At 37.0% G+C, this 12,490-nt stretch overlaps 1 protein-coding gene and 1 non-coding gene across 2 annotated transcripts; one reads left to right on the top strand and one right to left on the bottom strand.

The window, feature by feature from the left end:
• Positions 1-530: 530 nt before the first annotated feature.
• TRNAS-CGA lies at positions 531-612 on the bottom strand. Its single transcript has one exon. It is a non-coding gene; the product is annotated as a tRNA-Ser (tRNA).
• Positions 613-1,289: 677 nt separating this feature from the next.
• Positions 1,290-1,727, top strand: LOC111439627. Its single transcript, XM_023077224.1, has one exon. It carries the CDS (start codon positions 1,290-1,292, stop codon positions 1,725-1,727), a length of 438 nt encoding a protein of 145 aa, XP_022932992.1.
• The last annotated feature ends 10,763 nt before the right edge of the window (positions 1,728-12,490 follow it).

The raw sequence follows: 12,490 nt of genomic DNA, 5'->3' as shown, positions 1-12,490 counted from the left end.
AAATTAAGTCTTAAATTACTAGAAGGAGACCGTTCTTAGAGCGTTAAGACCTAGAACTTTAGAATGTTAGTCAATTATTGTGTCTAACAGAGTACTTTAAGATGGGAGAGAGGTTAATTAATTAAATTCATTAAAATTACGGTTACTTACCCTTGTTACAAATATAGATTAAGATTATAAAAAAAATTAATTGCAACCTATTTTTAGATTTGGTATCTATTAAATCTCGAAATTTTAATTTATATTTTATGAGTTATACATTTTTAATTTTATGTTGAATAAATCTCTAATAAAATTTAAATTGTTAAAAATTAATTAATCTAATATATAAATTTAAATTCTTGTTATTGTTTTTTATTTAATAGATTCTTTAATTTTAAAAAATTTAAAAATTTTGAAACTAAATAATCACTCAATTTTGTATTTTAATTAAATTTTTTTTATTTACAAGTATAAGTTGTATTTAAAGGTTATGAATATCAATAAGAATCAATTCAATTGATCTAAAAGATATATATTTTCACTCAACCCGTCGATAGCAGGATTTGAACCTACGCAGGCAAAGCCCAACAGATTTCGAGTCTGTCTCCTTAACCACTCGGACATATCGACATTGATAAAAATTATTATTTGGTAAAAATTATTTCAATTGAAAAAATTCACAACTAAGACAATTAGCTAGGTCTAAAAAATATTGCAACTCGACCCAACCTATGAACATCCTGGTTTCAAGTTTGTGTCTTTAACCACTCAATCATATCACATTATTGAAAATTATTATTTGATAAAGGTACTTGAGTTGATAAAAATTTTGTTACCAGATTTTCTGTAAATTTTTAGGTAAATTTTTTAATTATCTATTTATAATCTCAGTATATATAGAGCTTTATTGCACTTCATAATACAATCTTCTCATCAACCCTTCAATCACTCATTCTTTCGCTAACAAATTGGTATAAGAGTAGTCTTCTTAAGGGATCTGTAAGATCAAATGGAAGGGGAATCCAGTTTTTTAGCTGTTGCACCACCAGTCTTTGATGGAGACAATTATCAAATGTGGGCAGTTCGTATGGAGACTTATATGGAGGCTTTGGATCTTTGGGAAGCAATAGAAGAGGATTACAAGGTCCCTTCACTTCTAACAAATCCTACTGTAGCACAAATCAAAGCACTGAAGAAAAAAAAGACAAGAAAATCAAAGGCAAAAGCTTGCCTATTTGCAACTGTATCTAAATGATCTGCAAAACTTGCCTATTTGCAACTGTATCTAAATGATCTGCACGCGAATAATGTCCCTCAAAATAGCAAAGGAAATTGGGGATTACCTCAAGACTGAATATGAAGGAGATGAGAGGATTCGTGGAATGAAAGTCCTGAATTTGATTAGGGATTTCGAGTTGCAGCAGATGAAGGAGTTTGAGTCGGTAAAAGAGTACTCTGACAGACTTCTCAGCATTGCCAAGAAGGTGAGATTGCTTGGTTCTGTGTTAAATCATTTCAGGATTGTTGAAAAGTTGCTGGTCACTATTCTAGAGAAGTTTGAAGCCACCATTACTACTCTGGAGAACATCAATGACCTATCAAAGATTTCTCTTACAAAGCTCTTGAATGTTTTACAAGCACAAGAGTATAAGAGGTCTATGAGGCAAGAAGGGCCATTGAACAAGTGTTTTGTGTCAAATCTAAATCCGATGGAGAAAGAGCAGATAACCCTTCTTGCCTCATAGACCTCCTTTGTTTTTGTGCTGGTAAAGCATTCAAGAGCTCTGTAAGAGAAATCTTTGATAGGTTTTTGGTGTTCTCCAGAGTAGTAAAGGTGGCTTCAAACTTCTCTAGAACAGTGACCAGCAACTTTTTAACAATCATGAAATCATTTAACACATAACCAAGCAATCTCACCTTGTTGGCAATGCTGAGGAGTCTCTCAGAGTACTCTTTCACTGACTCAAACTCCTTCATCTTCTGCAACTCGAAATCCCTAATCAAATTCAGGACTTTCATTCCACGAATCCTCTCATCTCCTTCATATTTCCTTTGCTATTTTGAGGGACATTATTCGCACGAAGATCATTTGAGATACAGCTGCAAATAGGCAAGCTTTTGCCTTTGATTTTCTTGTCTTCTTTTTCTATTGTGTTTTGATTTGTGCTACAGTAGGATTTGTTGGGAGAGGAGGGACCTCGTAATCCTCTTCTATTGCTTCCCAAAGATCCAAAACCTCTAGATAAGTCTCCATACGAACTGTCTACATTTGATAACTGTTTCCACCGAAAACTGGTGGTGCAATAGTGGAAAAACTTGATTCTACTTCCATTTGATCTCACAGATCCTTAAGAAGACTATTCTGATACCAATTTGCCAGTCAAAGAGTGAGGGATTGAATGGTTGATGAGAATTATACTATGGAGAGCAACAAGGTACATGGAGAATATAAAAAGATATTAAAAAATCTACCTAAAAATGTGAAAAAAAAAAATCCAGTAACAAACAAGTAAATTAAATCAAAACTAATAACTCCTAATTATAAATAGATTTAATCAGATACTAACGGACAGTTATCTAAACAAACACGTGATCGGTCACTTCTTCTACCGTTAGGTCGTTCATGTCAAGCAATGTCTCGATTGAAATCCCGACTTGCTCGAGGTGATGTGGGCGACCTGGGCAACCTGCAGCATCTTCTTCACGATTTCCGTCTTGTTAATGCTCCTACCATGAGTGGTGATGCTGTTGGCGAGCCCCGTGATCTGCATGGAAAAATCGTTGACAGATTTGTCGTCCTTAAAGCGGATCTCTGAGAACTCCTTCCGCAATTGTTCGATGTTGGACTCCCATACTTGCCACACACCAACCGAGACGGATTTGATCCCCTCCCAAGCCGATTGCGCAGTGCGCTTGGTGGACAGAGACACCAGCATCTTTGGAGGTACAGCCCACAGTATGGCGGCGAATGCTAGTCGATCCTCCCGGTACTTGATTGCTTCTCCTTCCTTAGGCTCGACGGCGTGCCACAACCCTTGTGCCTATAGGTTGACGCGCATTAGCAAAGCTCACTCATTGTAGTTGGACCTTGTCACATCAGGTACTGCACCAAAGCAGTCGTCTCCTTGATCACGCGCTCAACGACGACTCAACGTTCGTCTTCGTGGCGCCAGCCTCTGGTGGTGGTGATGGAGACATTGGCGCTTGGCGGCGACGTAGAGGAGAGCGTGAGTCTGTCTGGGATGGACCTAACAACGTGTGCATCTTCGTGTTTTGGTGCATCTTCTTCTACCTTGAACCTAAGCTCTAATACCACTTGTTGTCTTTAACCAGAGCAGCTCGCTGACGGTGAAACCAGGAAGAGATAATAGAAGGTGTAAGGATGAAGACGGTAAATCTTGTTGCAAAAGACAGTGCATATGTTTCTCATTTGATTGCAGTATTTAAAACAAACCTACACTTTAAAAATGCCCAAAGTGGCCAACTAAACTTGTGTCACTCCTCTCTAAACATGGCCGAATGGCCAGCTAAAATTATGCTTCTCTACTCGACGTGGATGCATCAAATTATCTAACAAAAAATTCAACTGAAGATGAAAATTATGATTAAAAAAAAAAGTTTATCTAACCATCATCCCTCTTACAAAATAATTTGTGATACTTTCATTCTTATTCATCTCTAGGGTCTCAAATTTTCTGGTTAATGCATTAAGAAGAGATTTCTTCACTTTTTAGTTTCCACCAAACTTTCGCATCATTGAGTCCAAAACAATGTGTTATGAGACGATCTAAGATTTGGACAATACGATCAATTGCCTAGAAGAGGTAATACGTTACTTGGTGATCTTTGAGTCTAGGATCATCAAGGGGCACTTTTTGCGCCTAGTTAGCTTTGTTCCTTCCAGTAGTTCCGAAAAATCAATCTCTACCATACTCCATAGACTCTTTGCTCCATGAGCTCACTCTAATGATCATAGGGATCTTCGTTAAAGTTTTGTCTTCACTCATACTCCCTGTATTTGATCACTAAAAAATTTGTACTCTATAAAGCCTAGTGGTGGCTATTATACCAATTGTGTAAGGTTTTGGCAGAAAATAAGTAAGCCAAACAAATAAACAATTGGAGATTCAAACGATGATATTATTGAATACTAATCACAAATATTGCGAAGTAGTCAAACTAAATAGCTAAAAAATACTCTAACTATCCTACTGGGAACGGTCTTTATTTAACCATGTTTGATAGAATCAAATTCTTCTCATAGCATAGTAGGAGAAGTCTATGCTACGAATAGTAATCATATATTGTTAGTATTTGATTTTGATAAGATATATGAAAACTCAATACAATTTTGGATTCCTAAATTGGATTACCTTTATTGGAATGGGCAGAAAGTATCTAATTATGATGTTCACGTATGTATGTCATGATTAATCAATGTTATTTTTTTGTTAGCGGAAATTGACTGCTTTAGTTTGTCATATATCACCGTCAGCCTTGCGGTTTTAAAATGCGTCTATTATGGAGAGGTTTCCACATCTTTATAAGGAATACTTTGTTCCTCTCTCCAACTGATGTGAGATCTCACAATCCACCTCCTTGGGCCCATCATCCTTGCTAACACACCTTCCAGTGTCTTGCTTTGATATCATTTGTCATAGCCTAAACCAACCGCTAGCAGATATTTTTCGCTTTGGCCCGTTACGTATTGCCGTCAGTCTCATGGTTTGAAAATGTTTCTACTACATAGAGGTTTCTACACCCTTATAAAGAATGCTTCGTTTCCCCCTCCAACTGATGTGAGATCTCACAATTTTGCCTATTTACCATATACAGGATACACTCATTTTGGCTATCAACCGTGCGACAGCTGCTAAAATACCACTTGAAAGACACTTGCATGCCAAAAGATCTTCACAGTTTTCCTTCGTGGCCCGACATTTCTTTTGCGTCTTTGAATCTGGCGATTGAACTTTATCAATATTTACTTCAACTGTTTGATGTTCAACATGATAGAACCCAAAAAGAACTAGATCATATTGCAAGGTAAAAGATGAACTTACAAGATAAACTAAGTAATTGGAAGAACTTCGACCCTCTCTTTCTTGTTCTTGTGATTGTTAGGATCGCACAACAACGCACACACTCGATCTAGATGAACACAAAGAAAAGGATAGAGAAAAATGCAAGGAGAACTCTAGCTAAAAGAATTTTTTATTTGATGATTTCAGGTATGTACAACAAGAGAGAGTATAGAGAATAGAAAGTACATCTTCAAAGCTTTACTGGACGGGATATATATATGGTTCAGTCTACTAAATATAGCTTTACCAGATTTAACCATCTACTATATATAGCTATTTACCATATATAGCTTTACCGGATATAGCTTTACCATATATGGCTTTACCAAATATAGCTTTACCGGATATAGCCGTTGACCAAGCTATAAATACAGGGAGCAGACTCCATAACTCAACAATTCTCCCACTTGGAGACTGATCCTACACCATACCAATTAGGGCTTTGCATAACCTTAATTTTTCAACATCAACACATTTTGTCAACATGTCTGCTGGATTCTTTGCACCCTCTATCTTCTCCAAACACATATCGCCTTCTTCCACTAACCTGCGAGTGAAATGGTACCGTCTTCTAATGTGTTTTGTCCTTGAATGATAGACTGGGTTTTTCACCAACTGTATGGCACTCTGACTATCTGTATGAAGGATCTTCTTGCACTGCTTCCGGCCTAATTCTTCTAGATAGTCTGTCATCCATATCATCTCCTTTCCAACTTCAGCTATAGCCACGTACTCAGCTTCAGTAGATGAAAGAGCAACGCATTTCTGAAGCTTGAACATCCAACTCACTGCTGTTCCATCTATAGTGTAGATATACCCAGATGTGCTCTTGCTGAAGTCTACATCTCCACTCAGATCAGCATCCACAAAACCTTGCAGAACTACTTTGCCATTGCCATAACAAAGTGTAGTATTGGATGTACCTCTCAGATATCTCAGAAGCCACTTCACAGCTTCCCAATGTTCCTTCCCTAGATTTGCCATGTACTTGCTAACAACTCCCACGGCATGTGTTATGTCAGGTCTAGTGCAGACCATAGCATACATCAAACTCCCAACTGCAGAAGCGTACGGAACTGATGCCATGTGTTCACGTTCCTCAACTGTCTTGGGAGATTGCCCCTTTGACAATTTAATATGATTTGCCAAGGGGGTAGTCCTGGGTTTAGCATTATTCATCTTGAATTTGGACAACACCTTCTCAATGTATGTTCTTGGGATAGATTTAATGTGCCAGCAAATCTATCTCGAGAAATCCTCATCCCAAGGATCTGCCTCGCTGCACCTAAATCTTTCATCTCAAATACTGAAGACAAGCTTGCCTTCAGGTGGTTTATCTCCCTCATACTTGATCCAGCAATTAGTATATCATCCACATACAGGAGTAGAAACACATAAGAATCAGTGTATTTCTTGAGGTAGCAACACTGATCCTTTTCACTTCTGTGGAAACCACTCTTGCTCATGAAGAAGTCAAACTTCTTGTACCATTGTCTCGGTGCTTGTTTCAGTCCATACAAGCTCTTATTGAGCTTGCACACCATGTGCTCCTTGCCTGGAGCTGCAAACCCTTCGGGTTGTTGCATATAGATCTCCTCATCTAGATCTCTATGTAAAAAAGCCGTTTTTACATCCATTTGCTCGAGGTGCAAATTCTCCGATGCAACAATACTCAGCAGAATTCGGATAGTAGTTAATTTCACAACTAGAGAAAAGATCTCAGCATAATCAATACCTTTTCTTTGTGAATATCCTTTAACTACTAACTGGGCCTTAAACCTCCTTCTGCCATCTAGTTCAACCTTGATTTTGAACACCTATTTGTTCAACAGAGCTCTTTTTCCTGTAGGCAACTCAGTTAGCACCCACATATTATTTCTTTCAAGTGAGCTCATCTCATCATCCATGGCTTGCTCCCACTTGGTTGAATCTTCCACTTGTAGGGCCTCATCAAAGAACTCTGGTTCTCCTTCGTCAGTCAGCAACAAATAATGTAATGAGGTTGAATATCTATCTGGTGCTCTGGTAGTTCTGGATGATATTCTCAACACCTGCTCAGGTGCTACTTGCTCCACGTCTGGTTCTTCAGCAATAGGATCAGAAGTTTATTTTGCTTCTGTTGTACCATCACTGCGTGAATTTTCTTGCCACTCAAGTTCAACTCCCACTTGCTTCGTAGTCTCAAAGTTTATCTTCTCTCTGTCCTTGTACATGACATTTTCATCAAAGGTCACATCACAGTGTCTTAGGATCTTCATATTTTTCTCATCCCAAAACCTGTACCCAAACATGTCAGAGCCATAGCCTATGAAGTAGCATTTCACGCCCTTAGCATCAAGCTTATCTCTCTTCTCTGGATCAACATAGACATACGCAGTACAACCAAAGGTTCTCAAGTGAGAGTACTTGAGTTCTTTTCCTGTCCATACTTCTTCGGGCAATTTGAACTCCAAAGGTACTGACGACCCTCTATTAATCAAATATGTTGCTGTGTTCACAGCATCAGCCCAGAATGTCTTTGGCAATCTAGAATGAATCCTCATGCTTCTTGCTCGCTCATTCAATGTTCTGTTCATCCTTTCTGCAATACCATTTTATCTTGCTTTACCAAGAATTGTTCTAATTAATCTAATTCCCTCAGCTGCACAAAATGTTATAAACTCTGATTTGTTGTATTCTCCTCCATCGTCAGACCTCAGGCATTTGATCTTCAAGCCGGTCTGATTTTCAACTTCAACTTTCCACTTCTTGAAGGTGGTAAACACATCTGACTTGTGTTTCAGAAAGTAAACTCATACCTTCCTGCTAAAGTCATCGATGAATGTGACGTAGTACCTTGATCCACCAAGTGATGAAACTGGAGATGGTCCCCAGACGTCAGTATGAACCATTTCCAACCGCACTTTCTTCGGTTCTCTGGCAGCCTTTGTGAAACTAACTCGTTTCTGTTTGCCCGTAACGCAGCTCTCACAAAGACCCATATCAACAGATTTTAAGCCTTCTAAAGCTCCTTTTGCAGTTAGCATCTTCATTCCTTTGACGCTCATATGTCCAAGTCTATTGTGCCATAGACTTGAATTGGAAGCACTCTCAGCAGCAGCAGTCATGTTTATACACTCTGCAATTGTGTATAAGGTTCCGGATTTTGTGCCACGCGCAACAACCATGGCGCCCTTCACAATCTTCCAGGAACTCTTTCCAAACTCTGCTGCATAGCCTGTGCTATCCAACTGATCAATAGAGATCAGGTTCTTCTTGAGACCAGGAATGTATCTGACATCTTGTAATGTCCATAGATTTCCTGCTGGAGTTTGTATAGAGACATCTCCCTTTCCTTCAATCTCCAAGGCTTTGTTGTCGGCAAGATACACCTTCCCAAAATTTCCTGATTTGAAATTCCGAAACAATTCCTTACTTGGAGACGAATGGAATGATGCACCTGAATCCAAAATCCAGGATTCAGCTGGGCTATCCACACTAAGGATTAAAACGTTCTCAGCATCTTCTGTTGTGTATATAGAATCATCATCATCTTCAGATTTATGATTCTGCTTCTTCTTTAGTTTTGTACAATCTATCCGAAAGTGTTCTTTTCCCCCACAGCTCCAACACGTTACGTTGGGTTTGTTTGGAGATTTTCTTCGGTTCTTTGATTTTGAACGTCCATGTTTGTTTGAGCTCTTTGATTTGCTTCTTCCCCTTCGATCAACACTGAGAGCATTGCCTGATGAATCTCCAGTTTTCCGTTTGCGAATACTTTCGCTGAGAACTACATCTCGAATTTCATCAAACTTCAGTTTATCAGATCCTCGAGAACTGCTGATTGCGGCAACAACAGTATCCCATGACTCGGGTAAGGATGACATCAAAATCAACGCTTTAATTTCATCTTCGAAATTAATTTCCACCGAACCCAGTTGACTTATGATCATATTGAATTCATTTATATGATCCGCAACACGTCCACCTTCAGACATCTGTAGATTGAACAATCTACGCATCAAATACACTTTGTTCATAGCCGACGGTTTTTCATACATATTTGACAGCGCCTTCATCAGATCTGACGTTGTCTTCTCCTTGATAATGTTAAACGCCACGTTTCTAGATAGCGTCAACCGGATCATTCCTAAGGCTTGTCGATCCTTGAGCTTCCACTGTTCCGTGGTCATGGTATCCGGCTTCACCCCCAACAGAGGTTCGTGAAGATTTTTCTGGTACAGATAATCTTCAATCTGCATCTTCCAGAAACCGAAATCGGATCCATCGAACTTCTCAATTCCAATCTTTGAACTTTCCATCTTCACAGATCGTGGTGAATTTTGCCTTGCTCTGATACCAGTTGTTAGGATCGCACAACAACGCACACACTCGATCTAGATGAACACAAAGAAAAGGATAGAGAAAAATTCAAGGAGAACTCTGGCTAAAAGAATTTTTTATTTGATGATTTTAGGTATGTACAACAAGAGAGAGTACAGAGAATAGAAAGTACATCTTCAAAGCTTTAATGGACGGGATATATATATGGTTCAGTTTACTAAATATAGCTTTACCAGATTTAACCATTTACTATATATATAGCTATTTACCATATAAAGCTTTACCGGATATAGCTTTACCATATATGGCTTTACCAAATATAGCTTTACCCGATATAGCCGTTGACCAAGCTATAAATACAGGGAGCAGACTCCATAACTCAACAGTGATCACTTAAGCCCTAAATTAAATGAGTACCCAACTCTTTATGGGAAACACTCGCACTCTTTATTAAGACAAATCGAGAAGAGGTTACAAAACACTCTATAAAATACTATGCTCTCTGTGCTTTGTATTTCTTAGAATGAAAACGTACTTAGGGTGAATGAGTATTTATAGTAGAGACTACACAATTTAATAATAAAATTTATGAACCTTTTTCTAAAATATCTAAATCTTTTTCCTAAAATATTTACATATTTTTATGGCTTAAAATACCTAAATTATTTTCCTAAAATAACTGAGTATCTCTTGGGATGACTCCAACTTAATTTTCGAATCCTTTTAGTGGTTCATTTCATCTCCTAGTCCAACTCTCCATGCAAGAAAACATTCTTCACATTCATCTGCCAAAATTTCCAATATTTATTTACCAGAAGTGCTGGAGGAACCTATATGATAATGATATTCACCACTTGACTAAACGTTTCATCAATCTAATTCATTATGTTGAGAGAACCCTACATCTATAGTCTGAGCTTAGTATCTCACGATTGATCCATCCGGGGTACACTTTATTTTGTAAATCCATTTGCAAAAGATAGATTTAACATCTTTAATTTTGGCACTAGTTCCCAAGTTTGATTTTTCTCCAAGGCCATAATCTTTTCCTCCATAACCTCTTGCCAAGCCATATTTTGTGATCTTCATAACCTCTGGTCCTTTAACTTCGTCTTTTATAATAATTGTATTGACATACTTTGGCTTTGGCTTTTGGATTCTTTTTGATCGTCTGAGTTGTTGAGGTGCCCTTTGTTTTTCACTAGGTTTGTGTAATGACTGAAATTCTCTACTTAATTTAAGGTCACTACTGTATACATATCATGAACATTGAATGCGGAAAGACTTCATTTAAATTCCATAAAAAATAACTTTTATCTTAAAACACAGTCATTGACTTACGTGTTTCGAAAACACCTTTAAAAAATGACACACAACAAAAGGTTAAATAAAATAAATAAACGTTTAAATTAAAAACATCCTATTCTAGCCTAAGTCTAAGAAAATAAATACGACTACCCTATGCATGTGTCATGGTCTCGAGTTGCGATGCTATCGTCAGCCGTATAGAAATGCCTTGCCTTAACCTGAAAAATGTAGTAACACATGACTTGATTATTCAAAGAAATATTTAGTGAGTGGCTCCACTACTGGGGTTAAATGCAAGAACATGCGAAAGCAATGAAGGAACCTATCCTTTCAATCTATTTTCCTATGGTACTATCCTAACGGGTAACTTGGATGTGTACCATATACTCTATACACAAACTCATATGTTCAAGTATGGACTCACCAGTCAGTTCGCACACCGTTGGGCTACTTTCCCTATCGGGCGAGCATACTCTAGGAGCTCCTTAGGCCAGACACCTGTTAGAACTAGTAACCGTCACAGCAACATTAGGTTAACATAATGATCGTTCTCTTGCTTGGTCTTCGTAACATTATGATAATCATAATAATTGTTTTTCTGCCTCATAACGTACGCGTTCGTACTATCGTGAAGGGTAAGGGGGTATCCCCCAATGTATGAGCACACAATAATACATGAGGTCCCAACATTTTTTCATTTTCATTACCATTTAAGACAACCCCCCTAGCGTTCAGTACATATCATATCGTTTTCATATCATTTCACATATCGTTTATCATATCTTTCATGCATACGTCGAGGTTGTATTTCATGCTAGTTGGCCATTTTGCATGTCAATCATATCATCTCATTCAAATTACATAACTATATCATATCATAATATTTTATGCTTCCAGACATAACAAATTTCATCATATACTATCATACATAACATATCGCATCACAATATATCATATCATAAACATGTCAATTATCACATATCTCATACCATAACATGTTTCATATCATTTTCATATTATATATACTAACTTATTATAGCCTTAACATTCTTATATATATCACAGTCATAACGTTGCATGAACGTACCTTAATCATATCATTACAGGAATGTATTCTAATGTTATCGTTCTACCAGTCTATCATAATTCTATCCCTTTCTACCCACTTTCTACCCATAACCTAACCATATTCTTTTATCAATCGATCGTGACCATATCGTTTTCATCTCATTTCGTTAGTAACTCAAAATTCCTAACTCAATTTAGCTTAAATCAAGAAATTGAACCTTATACTAACCTTAAATGCCTTAAATAAGGTAGATTTCAGCTTCGAGATGGCCAGAACAATGGAAAATTGGCTATTTTTCATTATCGAATCTAGGGACTGCGTTTTGAGCCACCAAGCTGAGCCAAAATCGAGCAGTGTAAGTTGAGGGACTTTTTGGCTGCGGTGCGACAAAAATACATTGTTTTTTTTTTATTATTGTTTTGTTCAATTTCTTTTATATTATTATTTGGTTTAATTTCTACAATAATTTCTTTTATATTATTTTGTTTAAATTTTTTATATTATTTTATTCTTTTTAGTTTCTTATTTGGTTTAGTTTCTTTTAGGTATATTTAATATACCTTAATATTTTATACTAATTTAAAATATATTATTTATAATATAAATAAATTAACACATAACTATTCCTACTTTTATACTATTTTTAAATACATGAATGAATAAACTAACCAACCATCGTTAAAATTAAGAATATGGTTTAAGATATGTTTATTAATTATGATTG

This window comes from Cucurbita moschata, unplaced genomic scaffold (assembly GCF_002738365.1).
Source record: "Cucurbita moschata cultivar Rifu unplaced genomic scaffold, Cmos_1.0 Cmo_Scf00098, whole genome shotgun sequence".
Taxonomy (NCBI): Eukaryota; Viridiplantae; Streptophyta; class Magnoliopsida; order Cucurbitales; family Cucurbitaceae; genus Cucurbita; species Cucurbita moschata.
This window is presented reverse-complemented; position numbering and strand designations above follow the sequence as displayed.

What these genes read in the sequence shown, in the direction of transcription:
- LOC111439627 (XM_023077224.1), top strand. Translation starts at nt 1,290, where the DNA reads ATGTCCCTCAAAATAGCAAAGGAAATTGGGGATTACCTCAAGACTGAA.